At 33.7% G+C, this 19,198-nt stretch overlaps 1 protein-coding gene across 3 annotated transcripts in view; it reads right to left on the reverse strand.

Annotated features, from left to right (window-relative positions):
• Nucleotides 1–19,198, reverse strand: part of Cd36 (CD36 molecule) — a 53,915-nt gene that overhangs the window by 21,914 nt on the left and 12,803 nt on the right. The window contains exons 1-3 of one of the 3 annotated variants that reach the window (XM_042684566.1): nucleotides 16,422–16,661; nucleotides 8,798–8,893; nucleotides 8,098–8,306 (exon numbers count right to left, since the gene is read on the reverse strand). In XM_042684566.1, the coding sequence (XP_042540500.1) occupies nucleotides 8,098–8,217 (120 nt within the window). In that variant the 5' untranslated portion in view covers nucleotides 8,218–8,306; nucleotides 8,798–8,893; nucleotides 16,422–16,661. Of the gene's footprint in view, nucleotides 1–8,097; nucleotides 8,310–8,797; nucleotides 8,894–16,421; nucleotides 16,662–19,198 lie in introns of those variants that run through there. The other 2 variants (XM_042684565.1, XM_042684567.1) reach the window with 2 other exon arrangements.

Genomic DNA, 19,198 nt, shown 5'->3' on the forward strand with positions numbered 1-19,198 from the left:
TGGAGCTTGTACGAGTCTACCCTACTTTAAGTGACTATCCAGTTTCTACATACTATCCAAATTCGGGGACCCACCCAGTTTGCACACACTGAAAGAATCTTAAAGTCTATCTGATGAAATATCTACTATTTATTTTGTGTCTCAAGGAACATATTTTTGTTTAAGTCTTTAATGAAAAGACTCATTAAATTCTTAAAGAATTGAAAAGGTGTTGTAATAGAAGGTGCCCGAGGGGACAAAATGACTCTTTAAGTCTAATGTATATACACCAAAGTCCCAAAGGACATTGTGAAATTCTTCTTTTTTTTTAAAGACTAGAAATAATTTTGCCTTATTTGTTGTCACATTTACCTCTTTTGAATGGAGAAAGTGAAATGAGGGCTAGAGTTACCAGCAGCTGTTCAATGTCCTGTGACAATTTGTAATACATAATAAAGGTGTCGAATTTTTCACTCTATAGCCTTAGGTGTCTGATATAACGGCACACATTGTCTTTATATGAAGAGGAGTGAGGGAAGAGTGGGCAGGGAAGGAATGTATGAGGATGCTGACATTGATCAAGATGTACTGTATGCATAAACTGCTTTGTTAAATTGCAACCTCTTTGCAGAACTACATAAAGATAACAAAATAAATAAATAATTTTAAAATACAAAACTGTTGAATACAAATGTAGTTTCTCTCATGCCAGTACTTTCACATTAGAGAATTGCTTCTTGAATTTAGGATTTTAAAATTTAAAGATTTTAAGATTTTAAATTTAAGAATTTAAAATTCTATGTCTTTTTGGAATTTAAAAACCTGCAATTTAAATTAAATTAGTTGTACCATTTAGCATAATAATGCAATTCTTCCATTAAATTTGAACTAAATTTGATAATTATGTACACAGAAAAAAACAAATATAATTTAAGATCCTGTCACCTTGCTAATGTGTAAGTCAGGATTCAATCAAGACATAAAGTAGGCAGACTGTCTAGCCCCAGGAATGATTGGATTCCTCCTGGTGAATCTCAAATTGTTCAGCATATCTTCCAGTTAGGATGGAAGTGACCTTGAAAGTTCTACCCTTCTATGTGCCTTTGATTGAAAACAGATGCTGGGTGCAGTTATACTTTCCATTTAGTTACATACTAGCCTGTTGCTGTTACTATGAAACGGGTATGTATGCACCTGAAATATTTAATGTGACTATCAAAATACCCTTCCCGTGTGTAGTAGATATATTGCAAATGTAGAAAACATCTTATCTCATTTCTCAAGGATGTTATAAAATCGTAAGAACACAGTCATGCACAGCAGACTGAAATGAATCAGTTAGGTTATTTTGCTCTTTAGCCTAAGAAAGTGGTGGACTAGTTTGTATCTTTGAAACAGAGTGAAGGCACAGAGTGAGTGAAACGTTCAACACTGAAACTATCTTCAAAGGGTTTTGATTGAGTAATAAGCATTTAAATTTGGGACAGTTTTTAATCTCCTGAGACCTCACTTTCCCTATCTACAAAATAATAATAATAATAATAATAATAATTCAAAGCATAAGAACTTTTGCTTGTTGTTGGGGGTGGTCATGGGGCCTGAACTCTGGGCCTGGGCCTCAGCTCTTCAGCTCTACCACTTGAGCCACAGCTCCACTTCTGGCTTTTTCTGCTTATGTGGTGCTGAGGAATTGAACTCAGGACCTCATGAATGCAAGGCAAGCTACTCTACCACTGAGCCACTTTCCCAGCCCCAGAACTTTGTATTTTTATGAGTAAAAACAAGTTGATTACATTGGCATATGGTTTAAATATGTGAAAACAATCAGGAAAACTGGTAAGTGTGGCTACTTAGAATAACATTAGCCCATAGCAAATATTCAAGGAAGTCCCATTGTTGAGAGTGTGAACTGTTACATTTACTTCCCACATTGATTCACTGTGTGCTTCATTGAATTTGCCATCTAACTCAGTTATGTGCCAATAATTTGTGCAATGTCCCATGACACTGCTTTCTGCTACTTAGTTATTTTTATAATTTGTTTCATCACCATTCAAATAAGCACTTCCTTCAAAAGCAGATGGCTATGGACGATACCCTCTGTCTTTCTCATCTGCTATTGTAATTTACTCATAATGGATCCTAAACTGAACAATATTTCCATGTTTAAAAATATTATGTTTGTGCACTGAAAGAAAGTAGATTTGAACTTTGCTGACAGTTATGCTGAGAATTGAAAATGTTACAGGTTATCAGTTAATCCACCAAACAGCTTTGGTGAAATATAATGGAGTAAGATTTAATATAGATTTTTAACAAGATCTAATATACTTCAGATGTCCAGAAATGTCCAGAATTGTCCAGATGTCCAGAATTTCTGTAGAAACCTGAAATGGGAGATTTGGGATATGGCATGAAAGTCAAACTATGGTGACAACAAATTGAGCTGGAGGAAGAAAATTACATGTGCTTTATGCTATTTCTCCAAACACTGTTTTCAAGTAACTTTTTTGTCATTGTATGGAAGTTGACAATATATGTAGTGCTGTTTCTTTGTTTGATTTTGTCCTTTGTTGGTGATACTGTAGTTCGAACTCAGGGCTTGGCATTTGCAAAGCAGGTACTCTTGGCTTTGAGTTATGCTCTAGGTCCGTTTTGCCTGTGCTATTTTCAAGTAGGGTCTCCCTGGCTGGTCTTAGCTGCAGCACTTCCACTTCCCTTACCATATGTCAGTGGGGAAGGCAGCCAAATGGCCCCGGGCTTTATTTATAGCAGGGTCTGATTGGAATGTCATTTCATGTACTTTTATGCCCAGGCTGAACTTAAACTGTGAACTCTAGCCTATGTGTAATTTTTAACCCATTTTTGTATTAAGGTAATTGTTCTGTTTTGTTTTGAGTCATCATCTCACTATATAGCTCAGGTTGGTCTTGAACTAGAGTTCCTCAAGCCTCAGCCCCCCCAGTGTTGGAATTCCAAGGGCAACCATAGTTCTATTGATATTTAAATTTAAAAATAATTATTTTTCGTATTCTCATCTGATGACATTATAAAATTGTTACTATGTTTAACAAATGATACTTCAGACATTTCTTTGCAAACATTCTGTAGCTATTATGCAAAAAGTACCAATTTTTAAAACAAGTTTAGAAATGCTAGAATCATGTGTTTTAAAATAAATATTGATTCAAAATCTGGTCATTTTAAATAATGATTGTTTCAATTTGTTTTATCTGAAGATACTTTTAGCAAATTACTAAAGGATCACTTCTTTTAAAGTCTGAGGATAGGGGCTGGGAAGGTGGCTCAGTGGTAGAGTACTTGTCTTGCATGCATGCGGCCCTGGGTTCAGTTCCTCAGTACCACATAAGCAGAAAAAGCTGGAAGTGGCGCTGTGGCTCAAGTGGTAGAGCGCTAGCCTTGAGCTGAAGAGCTGAGGGACAGCGCCCAGGCTCAGAGTTCAGGGCCCACAACGACCACCACCACCAACAACAAAAAAGTCTGAAGATAGTAATAATAGTAGCATTTAATGATTAATATAGTGGGAATTTGAACATTAATCTTTTTAGAGGCAAAAAGAAACCTTAAATTCTATTTTTGTTTCTATAGTACATATTATAGGGAATTTCAATTCAATTCAATTCAATTTAAAGTAACATATGTCATAAAACTTCCATTAAGCTTTTGTCAAGTGATATTAATATCAAGGTTTAAATAATCTTTTGCAAGAGGCATCAGAATTTTGACTTTGTGAAGCGCTTTAGTTGTACATGTAAGAGAGCTTATGCTATTGATCTTCAGTGCTTTATACAAACACGAAGAAAAAGGCTTTATTTTGAAAGAGGGTAACTTTGGGTAGAACTTAGAGCCTCATGCATGCCAAGCATATGCCCAGCAACCCAAGCTGTACCCTAAGACTCCTAAGTTATTCATATGACTAAAATTGAAATGGGCAATGTGATAATATAGAAACCTGGGAGTCAAATCAAGCTTAGCCTTGGATATACCACAGACCATTAGTTCTTTGCGTTTTTGATGATAGCTCTGGTTCTGTCTATGTAGTGGGCCAACAACATAAGCCATTAACAAGCAGTTCTTTTGAACTCAGATATCAGCTTGGTACCTCCTCTTTTGTGAGTCAGGGTCCATACTTTGCCCTTTGATTTGTAAAAGATTATATCCATTACATGTGTCAACAACATGAAGGAAATAATCTATTTTTTATTCTCTTGTTATTTTCAACTCACTAGTGGTAATATTCTAGCCATTATATCCTTAATTTTTATCATCCAGGAAATATCTTATTCTTCTTTTCTACTAACCTGCAGAAATTATACTTGTCTCTTTCTTCACATAAAATATTTCCACATACAATCATTTCCTTTTCTGCCTTTGTCTTCCTGTCTCTGATCATATCCAAATCCCTATAATAATCTTTCTATCGAGTTCTCTGAATGTTTAAGCGCTACAGAAACAAATTCATTGTAATCTCTCACAACGTTCAAATCTGTCTGTACTTCGAATTTTGACATAAAGCCTAAAGTTCCTATCAAGCTACTTATGAAATCCTTCTTTCATTTTCTCAGACATGTATTTCTATCAGCAAGTCAGCTGGACATCCTGGCTATTTACTTACTTTACTGTTGCTTCATTTATTCTCTGTATCCAAAATTACATTGCATCTCATTATCTATCTTTCTTTTTTTCTCTCTCTCTCAGCTATCTCAACACATTCCGGCCACAGTGCCTCCTGTTGTATTGTTCAAACATATAAAAATCTTTCTGAATGAGAATTTTAAATTCTCCCAGAAAGTGGTTTATTCTCATTTTTCCAATCCTTTTTATTGTAGGATACAGCATAAGAGTATGTGATATTTGTTGTCTACCATCATGGCCCGATTCATTCTCTAGTGAATCTTTGAAGTAGTAAGTTGGTATGAGCCTTCATAATTAAAAATTAAGTAAAAAAATCTTACCTTCTCCTAATTTGGGAAGATTTAACAGATTTTCATATAGGAAACTTAGTATACAGTAATTAAGTATACTAGCTATTTAAGAATACTAATCTCAGGTCTTCTCTAATCTTACTGAAAGGCATAAACCAACTCTGATTCTACATTAGACCATCACTTAATACACAATGGTCATCTCTCTTGTTAAGCCAGTATTTTTTCTCATATTCTTTACTTCTTTTTTTCTTTCCCTGTTTTCAGTTCCCATATTGTAAATTAGTCCTTTGAACCTTTATGCCATTATTTTTAGAGTTTTCAAAATTCTAACTCTAAATCTCTTTCTTGTTAAGTTTCATACATATTCTAAGTATTTCTCTTTCTGAATACATTTTCCCATATGATACATATTTCAGTTATAGAAGTCTTAGAGTAATATATAATTTTGAATAGTTTTATTCTAAGCATACATTTCCCAAATTATGTCTTTCAGTTGCTAAGAAATTCATTTTACTCTGTCTTAATCATTACACAAAATCACATTTTGTTAACTAAATCTACCTTCTTACAATTGACCATTATGTGCTTAGAGATACATATTAAAATTAATTTAAATAGTTATTGGTAGTCATATGCCACCCAAGATATTTTATAAGCATTAATTTTGTTACATAAAGAGGAAAAGTAGAGGACCAATACTCGTTTATTGATCACTGATAATGTACAGAAACCTCATATATAACATTGTGCCCAGAGAAATTTTGACTTTTTTTCTGATTAACTGAGAGTTTTTGAAATGACAACTTATAATTTCAGTGCTACAAATGACATTAATGTTTTCTTCTCTCTGCAGAATATCCAGGGCGGGACCACAGATAATAGAGTTGGGATTGTGGATGAGTGATAGAAGATTCATCTTATACTGTTTGACAAACCTTATATCATCACTCACTATTTTTATTGGCTTACAGCAGAAGTGCAACCAAGAAAACTGGGAATCCCAGAGCAAAGAATAAAACTAACCTTAAAATACTATATATGTATATAGTATTCAATATCAATTTATTTATTTATTTTGTCCAGTCTTGAGGCTTGAACTCTGGGCCTAGGCACTGTCCCTGAGCTTATTGTTCAAGGCTCTGCTCTACCACTTGAACCACAGTGCCACTTCTGGCTTTTGTTGTGATTAGTAAAGATAAGAGTTTCAGGCTTTCCTGCCTGGTTTGGCTTTCAATTTTGACCCTCAGATATCAGTCTTCTGAGTACCTAGGATTACAGATGTGAGTCACCAGCACCAGGATGATATTTAATATGTATATTTTCTCCTAAGGAAAATATGAGGATGAAACTCTTATAGTTACCAGTAACTTACTATATGTAAGTATAAGAATTATTACCTTTAAAGGTTTTAATTTATAGTAAAACAATGGTATAGTAATTCTGTACAAATAGTTTTAAACTTTAAAACATTTACCATTTTGAGCTCAGGAAGGAAAAGCAGAAAGTAGGAATACCTTGTTATGAATGACAAGTTTTCAAATCAATTCTTCCTATTGATTACTCAATTATGTCAATGCTTTCAGTGACATAAAATGGGATTTTCTTTTATATCTTGGAAGACTAGGATGGCAACCATAAATGAATACATAGAAGATAAAGGCCTTGGAAATCCTGGAAATACCAGAATGAATTGACACTTCTAACTCAATTCTCTTGTTCTTTACCATAATGCACTATTCTAACCCTGAAACACGTGCTCAAATGTATTTTATTTAGCCAGTGATTATTTTCTTACTAAAAACAACAACAACAACAAAAAGGACAAAGGCTGAACCGATGCAACAGCAATATTCACAAGATCCTATGTTGGAAATGACCTCTACAACTTGGCGGGAGGGTGGAAAGTGGGAGAAAAATGTGAGAGGGGGTAACAATGTTGGGCAAGAAATGTACTTGTTGACTAACTTATGTAACTGTAACCCCTTTGTATAATACCTTTGCCATAAAATTAAAATTTTAAAATGACAAACAATTGGCAAACATTCCTTTGGCTAGGGCTAGGCCCTGATTTCACAATGGGCCTTATTCCTCATTTCACCTTGTCCTTGGCAGCATAATTCCTTTTTCAAGCCAAATTTCCAAACTCCTGAAGCCATTTGAGTTTTCCCATTTCATTAATTTAGAATATCAGTATTTTTCTTCTCCTCACCCTATCTTTTAGCTGGTAACACTTCTGGTGAGTGTGAAGCTAATTAGAATGAAATAGGTTGAGAGATAATTTTTGTGTAAATCTTGTTGATCAGATTACTCTAATTTAAATTAAATTACTGTTCATTTATTGACATATACTGATATATATATGTATATATATATATATATTTATATATACATATATCCTACATAACATATTCCTGGAATCTTTCGCTGAGGAATTTTAAGGAAACATGTAATTAGGAAATACTTATGAGATAATCAGATTTTTTCTAATACACGTATTAGAAAAAGTTCTTTCAAAAGTTTACACAATGAATATGCATATATGCTTATATATTCTAGTAAAATATATGCATATATATCATTGTATATTAAATATTATATAAATATTGTATGTATTGTATATGTTGTATATATTCTATATATGCATATATGCATGTATTCTACTAGACTATATGTATGCATATATGAAGAGTATATATTCTACTACAATATATATGTACATATACAATGAATATATACATATATGTGTATATATTCTATTTCTCTCTGCGTTAATCAAAATACAATAACTTTTTTCCATATATTCTCGAAAAATCTTGTATTTCTCATTCAAAATCAGGTCAATATTTATACAAATGTACATACCTACTTTTATCAGAATTTGATATTTACTTTTAAGGAATAATGATTCATGTTAAATATATGTAATAATTGCAGCATTTCATGCATGGTCATTTTATCATGTTGACTTTAGTGATTCATAATCAACTTTGTGTTGAAGACAATATTACCAGTTACTATGAGGTCTATCATCTCTCTATCTATCTAAAACAGTTATTCAAAGGAAAAAAAGAGAAGATAAAATAAATCAGAGTGGCAAGATATTTTAAAGGAAGAAAAGAGAGAAGATAAAATAAATCAGAGTGGTAAGATTCTTTTTGAGTACTGGTACCTTTTTAATTGTCTTCTCAATAAGCATATCTCCGACTGGCATTAGAATACCTCCAAACACAGCCAGGACTGCGCCAATGACAGCCCCAGCGATGAGGCCACAGTTCCTATCACAGCCCATTTTATGTGTACAGGAGAAAAATCAAAAGTAATCACTTGCTTTCTTCAAACTTCCAGAGATGGTGAAGGTGTTTTCTGCGTGCTCTGGTTCTACTATTAGAAAGAGATAGCAAAACTGGAGCTTAAATATCAGTACAAACAGATCAAAGTACAAAGAAAACACACCACTAAGACAGTTATCATTATGACAGTTATAAATTAGCAGATATTTTCCTTGTTTGTTGTTGTTGTTTGTTGTACCAAACTGACTTTCTAGATTCTTCTTCTTCTGTTGGTCCTAAGTATCTCACAGAAGCAGAAATAATGTCAGAGATTGTTGGTTCAAATTTTTGTTTGTAATTTTCTTCCTGTGGATGAATAACATACTGAAATCTTATCTACGGAAAACTACGTTTACATACTTATCCCCTCCTCTTTTCCTTAGCTTGGGATGCTTTGCTGTATTCTCACCTCCTATCTACCTTCTCTACCCAATCACATATTCATATTTATATTTATTAGGACAGGATTTCTAAATGGGGGTTTTGATATTGTCTCTAAATGCTAAGGGATTATGGCAACAGATGCTGTTCTCACTGTACCTTATTCACAAACACACAGCAAGATAAAGGTTTTTTTAAGGAAATAGTCTGATGAGTCTCAGAGAGAATCAATTCTTCCAATCATTTTTCAGCTATCTGTTGAGATAAAACAAAACAAAGTAAGTATATTATTGAAAATATGAATAGAAGGAGGAAGGGTAAGGAAAATCAGTGGTTATTTTTAACCTACATTATGTAAAATTTAAACTATGTAACTTGAGGTTAGGGATGAGAAGGGGAAATGAGGGAGAATAGTGGAAGGGTTTACACTGATCAAGATGAATTATACTCATAACCTAGTTATCAAATTGAAAATTCTACATATAACTACATAAATATAATAATAATAATCCCCCAAATAAATCCTAGGATACACATTAACATCATCATAATTGTAATAACTCTTAAAATCCTGCTTTTGTGTATTGAGTTCATGTTGTAAATATTTAAAGAAGAACATCTTTTAAAACATTCTTGTTAACTTTCTTGCTAATAATGACTTTAGATGTAAGCATTTGGAGAAAATATATAATGTGGAAGATATTTTAATAATAGGCATTGCCTTTTTACTGTTCTTAAAGAATTTTTTATGGATCTACCTACAAAATTCTTTATTGCTCTATGTACTGATTAAAAATTAATAATTCTGTTCTGTATTACACTTAGATTTTATTATTTGTGGCATCATGATATGCTATATAGCAATTACATAAGAATTGGAATTTATTGGAATATTGGATCTTATTGAAATAAAGTCAATAAAATATATCATTACTGAGCAAAATTTGAAAACAAGTTTTCAGTATTTTGATTATAATGACATTCATTTTGGGGTGAGGTTGATCTGTAAGTGGGAGACACTTAAGAACAAGCATTGTACTTACAAACATATACTCTCTTCTTCCCAATGCACATGGCCAAGTAAACCATAGATGCCAACAGAGACTGGCCAAGTAAACCATAGATACCAACAGGGACTGTGGCACACAGAGAAAATTTGTTTCTATACTCTACATAAAAATATAGAACCATTTAATTTTCTTAAAAATATTGCTGTCTAGGTAAGAAAAGAACTGTGAGAAGATTAAAAAATACCCCCCCCCCCAAATGGAGGAATATAAATGGAACTTCTTTTTTTGGAAACCATTATTTGATCATTCCTACTTCTTGTGATTTCTTTTACCTACTAGATCCTGCTACCTAGGGTAACCCCCAACCTCCATTCATTATATGAATAAAGATACTCCTTCTATTCCTTCACAGTGGCATCCTGATTAGGTCCCTGGCAACTGAAGTTTGTTTTCTCCACAAAATCAAAGAAAATCCCACAAACCAAAGCAATTGATTTATATTTATATAGGAATTATATTTATTACTGAGCAAGTGGGCTAAATTTTTACTTTGGGGATGAAGTGTGAAGAACAGCATTTCTTGCCCTTTGAATCCATGTCTTATACTACCTTGAGTGCCTTTAACCAACAGTGTCATAATGGAGAAGAGCCAGTTATTTAGTATGGATAAAGACTGAATGCTGTCAAATGCATTTCCTTTATAAAGCATCTTGGACTTGTCTTAAAACACAGTCTTTTAAACAACCACAGTAATTACTAAATAGACTATAACACTGTGGTGTTACTTATGAAACAATAATCATATCTGCAAGCTATTTTAGTGATCCAGTCTGGCATAATTGAGATTAGGAGATTAGGGACTGAACCAGAGTTCAACTATCACTCGATTGCCAAGCAATAATGGTTAAACCACTTTATGATTCTGTGTACTCCAATTTATTTCTGTGTAAAATGAGATCTAAGGTGCTGTAGGCAGCTTTGAGTCTAAGTACCTATGGCAGATTTTCATTAAGTTTTCATATGGAAGACGAGCAACAAGCACAATAATGGACTGCATGGCAGTGATGACAGTCTAGAAACCCGCACTTATTACTTGGCCTGCACTCATAACTGACACTCTTCTCTCACTTTAGGGAGCTTTAGAAGAATTTTGTAGGCTCCATGGCTTTGGGATCCCACAAAAAAAGAAAAAGAAAAAGAAAAAGAAAGCAAAGATATACAGGCCAGAACATTTTATGTCCATACAGAAAGCTCCAAAATGGAGTCATTTCTTTTGGAAAGTCATTTTATGTGCCACATAAATTGAATAAAAGATTCTTCATTTCACGATAATTTCTAACTCTGGTAGAAAATAAAATTATACAAAAATTTCAGTCCTATTGCTGCAAGACATATTTGTCCTTTTCAAGATTCTATGTGACTATCATTTTTTTTTAATTGTGAAAATACCACACAGAGGGGTTACAATTACATGGGCAAGATAAAGAGTACATTTCTTAACAAGCATTGTTGCCTCCCCTTCCCATTCCTTCCCTTCCTCTCCCCCTCCCTCTTCTCCCCTCCCCCCTCCCCGCCAAAGTTGTAAAGTTTGTTTTTTGACGTAACGTCTTGTACATCTTATTGTTGCAATGGGTCCACCTGTATCCCTACTTAAACAATTTATTTTTTCCCTTCCCCTCCACAAATTATACCAGCATCAAATACAGTGAAAACAGGGGTTATACTGTGGGGGAGGGACATACAAAGCAACAAAGAAATTATCTTATAAATATGTTAGAAACAATCGCAAGAAAAAAAAAAAACAAAACATTAGAATCCTTATCTTGGGCAAGTTCCTATCCCCATGTACTAAATCTGGATAAGTTCAAGAGATAAAAAGTTCTAAGAGTATTTGCAAGAAGTAAATTCCCAGACTATCCTCGGGAAGATCCAATGAGCAGCATCTGCTTTCCCTTAGGATTTCTGTGGACTCTGAGACCAGATATATTTGAGCAAAGATGAGACTGGATACTTTCTGGGTTTTTGTTTGCTTTTATTTTAAAACTGAAGTGAGCTGGATGATGGTGGCTCAGGCATATAATTATAGCTACTCAGAAGGCATAAATCTGAGGATTACTGTTTAAAGCCATCTTGGGCAGGAAAGTCTGGGTGAGACACTTATCTCCAATTAATCACAGAAAAAAAAACAGAAGTGGAGCTTTGGCTCTAGAGGTAGAGCTCTAAGCCTTGAGGAAAAGAAGCTAAGGGACAGCACTCAGGCCCAGAATTAAAGTGCCCCCCCCCAAAAAAAAAAACCCACCCTGAAGTACACGCAATCCCACTGCTATTTAGTCAAGTTCTTTAGAAAACAGTAGTATAAAATAATATATGCTGTTGAAGCATGCGATTTAAAATGTTTAATATTAGCCTAGTGCTAGTGGCTGCCACATTTATTTCTAGCTAATCAGGAGGCTGAGATCTGAAAATCTTGGTTCAAATCGTGCCCAGGCAGGAAAGTCCCTGAAGCCTCTTATCTCCAATTAACCACCAGAAAACTGAAAATGGCCCATTGGCTCAAAGTGGTAGAGTGCTAGCCTTGAGATAAAAGAGCTCAGAGATAGGACCTAGGCCCTGAGTGAAAGCACTATGATCAATCAAAAAAAAAAGTTTACTATTGGTCTGTATTAATGTACAAGCAAAGACACACATATTGATTTAACATTACTTCAACCATGTAATTTGTGTGAAAAGGAAGTATAGCTTGTCTACTAGTGCAAAGTTTCAGCTGATTCAGTGATTACTATTGGTATGTTTCTGCTGCCTCTGCCTCATCCACAAGAAAAAGGAAGAAGACTTGACATTACATGGGTTTATTTATTATCCTCTAGTGCCTGTACAGCATGCTGGAAAAAAGTTGCTACTATAATCATAATTTATCCTTATGCTAAATAATAAAAAATAAAATTGGTTTTGTTCACATGAGGCAGAGTAGGCCCACATATATTATTTGAGACACTCACTGAGTACACACAAGTTCAGATGTTCAGATCACATAACACATTTTATTCAATGGCTTTTCTGCCCATATTTAATATCAGGAAATTTTTCCATCACTTTTAGCTAGGCAAGCATTCTGAATTTGGGTCTGGCAACAGCATTTTTCTTAAAACAACTTTTTATATATTAAAATAATGTTTCCATTGGCTAATTTTAGATTGTTTTATTTACTTTTTTTTTTTTTTTGGTGGGTGGTGGGGCTTGGACTCTGGGCGTGTCCCTGCGCTCTTCAGCTCAAGGTGAGTGCTCTACCGCTTGAGCCACAGCTCCACTTCCAGTTTTCTAGTGGCTTATTGGATATGAGTTTCATGGACTTTCCTATCTGGGCTGGCTTTGAACCGCAATCCTCAGATCTAGCCTCCTGAGTAGCTAGGATTACAGGCATGTGCCACTGGCACCTGGCAAGTTTTCTTTACTTTGTATCAATTACTTGCTCTGCATAGGAGATATTTATATCTTTAATAATTTAGTTCCTGTTTTAAGTATGGAAATTAGAACACAAACAACAATCAGATGAAGAAAACAATTTAGACTTATGTAAAATAAAGGAAAGGAAAAGAAGAGGACTTTTCAAAGAGGTCACATATCTGTCTTCATTCTGTGTGTAAGTCTGCTGTTTCCTATCCAATTTAATACATTACAAATAGAATCCTTTGTGGAAGTCATGAAAAGAGTCTATCCCTTTTTGACTATGTTTTTTTTTTTTTTTGTCAGTTGTGGGGCCTGAACTTTGGGTATGGGCACTGTCCCTGAGCTGTTCAGCTCAAGGCTAATGCTCTACTACTGGAGCCACAGTGCCACTTCTTGCTTGTTCTGTTTATGTGGTGCTGAGGAATTGAACCCAAGGCTTCATGCATGCAAGGCAACCAAGCACTCTACCTCTGAGCCATCTTCTCAGCTCTTGACTATCTTTTTTTAAAAGAAGGAAAAATACTTTTCTTTCTCAAATTGTCACATTGGCAGAATATTTCTATAATGAACTTTTCAGCAAAATTTCCTCGCTAACTGTCCTGGGAAACTAGTAGATACTGAGGCATTAAACCAAGCCTGTGGTAGCTGAGCTGTAGGAAGCCTCTCTAGCTATAGCCATGAGGACAAATCACCAGAGAATCTCATTATCCCATGTGTGGTTAATGTGTTCCTTAGGAAACTCCACCCAGAAAATGTATGGCACAGAGGCGACATTTGCTGGAATGTGAACAATGACATGTGATAAAAGGTTTACCTTTATGAGGTATTTATTTAAATTATACACCTGTTTCTGCTATTTAAAATCTCCCTCTCATGAAAGATACAGCATAGGTCCATTCACCCCAAGTTTTGGAACTATTGGGGAATAATTCATTGAATTGAATATGAATGTGGTATTTTGCTACTTTTACCTTATACAATAACTATACATTCACAAGACCACTGTTCCCTAAACAGGAGTATGATGGTCCAAAACAGTAAAAACTGAGTGCCAACCAATCATTTAATCATATGCAAGGAGAGGTCTTTGGTAAATCTTAGATAAATCTAGAAATTGCTATTCAGAGATAGAACTCTGCTTTCCGTTTAAATTTTGCACATAATTCTGGTAGATGAAGATACACTGAAAAACTGCAAGGTAGAAAACAATGCAAGAACTGCTCACCTCTCTTTCAGTCACAGTTCTCTTGGGCTGTGAGTCTCCCAATAGAACTCAAGGGCTCTGCTAAAAAGTCTATATGAATTAGAAGAACCTTCACAACTCCTTTCCTTTGACTTACTTACATGTACACTTGCATCTCAACAAAACATAGTCAAGTAAAAATATTAAGTAGATAATGTACAGGTATCTGTAATGTAACTTCACTAAGTCTTACTTTGTCATATATTACAATGTAAAATATTTGGGCGATAAATCTAAATAAATATATCTATGACATAAGAGTAAGCTGTGTTTTCATGTTGCCTGAGTAAAATATTATTATTTTTTTTTTATGAGGAGAGGTTCTTGAACTCAGGAACCGGGTGCTGTCCTTGAACCTTTTCATCCAAGGCTAGTGCTCTACTACCTTGAGCCACAGTGTCACTTCTGGTTTTCTGGTGGTAAATTGGAGATAAGAGTCTCAAGGACTTTCTTGCCTGAGTTGGCTTTGAACCACAATCCTCAGATCTGTAAAGCATTATATACAAAACTAACAAATTTGTATTATTATACAAAAATAGAAATGACTATTTGTAAAACAATAAAACACCACACAAATGTAAAAATAGCTACTATCCTAGGACAACGCTACTTGGAAGGTTAGACTCATTTTATCCCAGTGAACTAAAAAAGGTTGAGATTAAAACAGAAACTATATACAGAATTAACTTATTTGGAAATAGAAAACAACACACAAAAATGAATGTATGTGAATATAGCTAAAATTTTCATCAACAATAAGAGCAGCAACCATGAGTTCTGAGAAAAAAATAAAATTTAATACGCTCTGTACAAGTGTACTCCTCCTATTTAGCATGATTATTTCCCACAGGCTATTTAAGCTATTATTTGATGGTTTCATCTTTGATTTATTGTTATGATTTAATAGTAATTTTGATAGATGAAAAGATCTACATTTTTCCTTCCATAAACATCAAAGAGCCATTAGATTTTGTATATAAGAAAAAAAATTGAAGACTGCATTTGATTTCCATCCAAACTGGTACTAAACAATGTTTCATTTTAACTCCAAAAGACTTCACATATATAAAGCCATCAAAGAAAACTTGACAAGTTCTAAAACTATACAAAAACTTTTAATATTTATTTTAAGACAATATTTGAAACTTCTGGAAATGGTTTAAATTTACTGTAGAATATTTATATCATTTATATTATTTATAGTTACTCTGTAAAATTAATTGAGCCTTGTAGTTAGTCTCTCCAGGATGAACAGAGAGAAAAACTGCTACCACTTCAAAAGAATATTCACTAATACATGTATTAAGCTTCCTGAATTGCCAAGGACTTTAATTTCGCCTCATTTTTATTTTTCTACATAATTTTATACTAATTAAATTTTAGATTATTGCTTTATATCCCTACATTTTTACCATTCTTAGTATCATCACATCATATTTCATATACTTCAACAATTTCAATTATATATAACAACATATATAAATAATGAAACATACTTAGGTAAGCATGTGTCTAAAATATACATCTAACCATGGAGACAACATTGAGATTTCCAAAAATTGTGCAATTAAAAACTAAAGTAGCTAATAACTCTATGAACTAATGAATATTCAAAAAATATGTACTGAATAGAATATTGACACAAGCATTATAAATCATTTATAAAAAGTAATCTCACTAGATTAATCTTCCTTTACAAATCTTTTCCTCATAATATAAACCTATTGGAGTAGTGTAAAAGGGAAATTCTACTATGGGTCAAATTAGATTATAAATCATTTTCAATTTTAGCCAATATATTTATTTATAGATAAGCATGATATTAAGTATCAAGAAGTGAAATGTTATTTATAATTTGATACAGTTTTTATACCATTTAAATACAAAACATAGCAAACTGGAACAAACCCCCACCAACCTATTTTAAAATAAAGCTAGAGGTTTTAGAAAAGTATCTACTATTTTTTATTTCCTTTTATATATCTTCTTAAGAGTATTTATGATACAGTCATCTATCATTTAAGAGATGGAAAATTTCCTAAATATATAATTTTTTAATTTAAAGGAGAATCATATGACTTACCTTGAAAAAGGTTAAGAAGAAATTTTCAATTATATGCTCCAAGTTTCTGAACACACAATTCGTAACAGGACCAAATGTTTTTCTGCAGAAAATTCCTGTCCTGAACCCTTCACTACACATGTATGTGAGAGCTTAAATACACTTACAAAATTACAACGTCAGATCCTAAAGTATGGTTTACTGCCAGAGGAGTTAAAAAAAAAAGGAAATAAAAGTAACCCACACACATCTGACTTCTGGCTAATGTTCTATTTTTGTTGACAACCCATTACCTCTATCTGAGATACTCAGCAGTGCTTTTTTTTTTTTTTTTCCTTTTGGCTCTGTACCCATCCAAGTAAGTCAGAAGCCAGAGAAACAAAAGCAACTGATTACTGGACCACCCCTAATATATGCTGTTTTAGCACACAATAATCATTCCAGATGTTGAACCGAAAGTGGCACAGACTGATTAAATCAGAGGAACGTAGCCATACATTATCATGAATAAGATTGCACAAGTCATCTCAGAATGTATTAAAGGGTGCTACACACTACACAGCATACATCTAAAATATGACACTTTTGTAAACTATTGGAAACTCTATCAGTCAACAAGGATGACAGATTTGTACAAAGGAAATAGCCTATTGTTCTAGATGAGAATTCTTAACCATTTCTCATTTACTCTTTGTTTTTAACAAAAAAGTTTCATGATCACAGAGAAATCATTCTACAAAAATAAAATGTAATCACTTAAAATTCAGTCAAACTCTGACTGTGAAATAACATCCAAATTGAGTTAGGACTGAGGATATGTAGTGAAAATCATATATATCAGTCATTTCTAAAATGTAATTATGTTTATATCTAATTGAAAGAGAAGGGCTTTTACTTGGGGGTAAGCAATACCCTTAATATCAGGACTCTAATCTCACAAAGAAATTCTCAGAATCAGAAGGCTATATGGGCTTATATGTGATATTCTCACTAGAGAAATGCCTCCAGGTCATTCTTGAAATAAAGCAACAGTGGCAGAAACATATTTTCTCATGAGATCATCTTTGAAACAATTCTTATCGCTATGCTGTCTCTCTTCTGGGCCCATTTGTACGTGGTAAAAACAAGCACATCTTTTCTCCTCAATCACTGCTGCTTTTCTAGGATGACTTTAATGACACATCTATTTACAAAGTAAAAGGAAATCATAAAAATACTTTAGGTATATTCAGATATTAGGGTTTTGTTTAAAAATTTTAGACCACTTAGGGTAAAGTGGTAGCAATCAGTACCATCTCAATATGTTCTGTTCTTTATACTTTAAAAGAATTAGAAATTTCAGGAAACAGGGCAATCTCCTTTCTTTTATTTTTGTCTGTATATATAAAGAAGGAGATAATTAATTTAGTATATATTTTAAGAAGATCTCTTAATCCTAGCTACTCAGGAAGCTGTGATCTGAGGATCACGGTTCAAAGCCAGCCCAGTCAGGAAAGTCTGTGAGACTCTTCTCTCCAATAAACCACTAGAAAACCGGAAGTGGTGCTGTGACTCCAGTGGTAGAGTGCTCACCTTGAGCTGAAGAGCTGAGGGACAGTGACCAGGCCCAGAGTTCAAGCCCCATGACCACCACCACCACCACCACCAACACCACCAACAACAACAAAGAAGATCTCTTTTGTAGATATATCCTGTGTGTTGAAGTCTTTTTTGGTATCTTCTTTGCAATATTAATTTCCATGAACACACACACCAAAAAGACAATTTAGAAACAGGTCAGCAGCACAAAAGCAGATAAAACCTACTTTAAAGAGAATATTTTAAGCAAGTGATGTGACACTTAAATTCTGATAAAAAATATAAATATGATTAGAGAAATATATTTTAGGTAAAATAGATTCTGAAATGGACACCGACTTTACATGGATCATTATTTACTCAGCATTATTTACCCATCCAACTGTTCTGACTGTCTTTAGAAAGGAAAATGTCACACATTCTCTTGGACAGTCCAGAAAATCAAATTTACTTCCCTAGAGGCAACTGTCAATTGTTCAACCCCATAGAAAAGGGCTCCTGAATAGTTTAGCATGCAAGACTCAGAAAGCACAGACCAATCAAGTGTACACAACCATGGATCTTGATGAATGTATATATCTTGCAAAACAAGGCTGCAAAATGCTATGCCACTCTAGAGTAAATAACATTGGGTTTGCATTGCAAAAGTTCATACCTACTGTATTGTTAAGGGATATGTTTTATATGAAGGTACACCTCGCATTTTGTAAATCCACCTCAGCACTAGTTATACTTATTAAAATGGAAAAAAATTAAAATATCAATATAACGACATCAGCATGGCCACAGTTCTTTGGAATAGCTCTTTATATATATATATATATATATATATATATATATATATATATATATATTACAGAGGGGTTACAGTTACATGAGTAAGGTAATGAGTACATTTCCTGTTGAGCATTGTTACCCCTTCCTTTGTTTTTCTCCTACCATCCTTTCCCTCCCCACCTCTACAACTCCTCCCTACCCACAAAGTTGTAAAGTTCATTTTCAACATAGTGTCCAGTACATCTCATTGTTACAATGGGTCAACCTGTATCATTGTTTCAGCATTTTGTTATTTCCCTTCCCCTCCCCAAATTAGAAAAAATATGGTATATATATACATATATATATATTTTTTTTTTTTTGCAATGGAATTCTATGCCTCCATCAGAAAGAATGCCACCACCCTATTTGTTAGGAAATGAAAAGACATGGAAAAAATTATA

The sequence above is a fragment of the Dipodomys spectabilis genome, unplaced genomic scaffold (genome assembly GCF_019054845.1).
Source record: "Dipodomys spectabilis isolate Male_0828 unplaced genomic scaffold, ASM1905484v1 ptg000089l, whole genome shotgun sequence".
Taxonomy (NCBI): Eukaryota; Metazoa; Chordata; class Mammalia; order Rodentia; family Heteromyidae; genus Dipodomys; species Dipodomys spectabilis.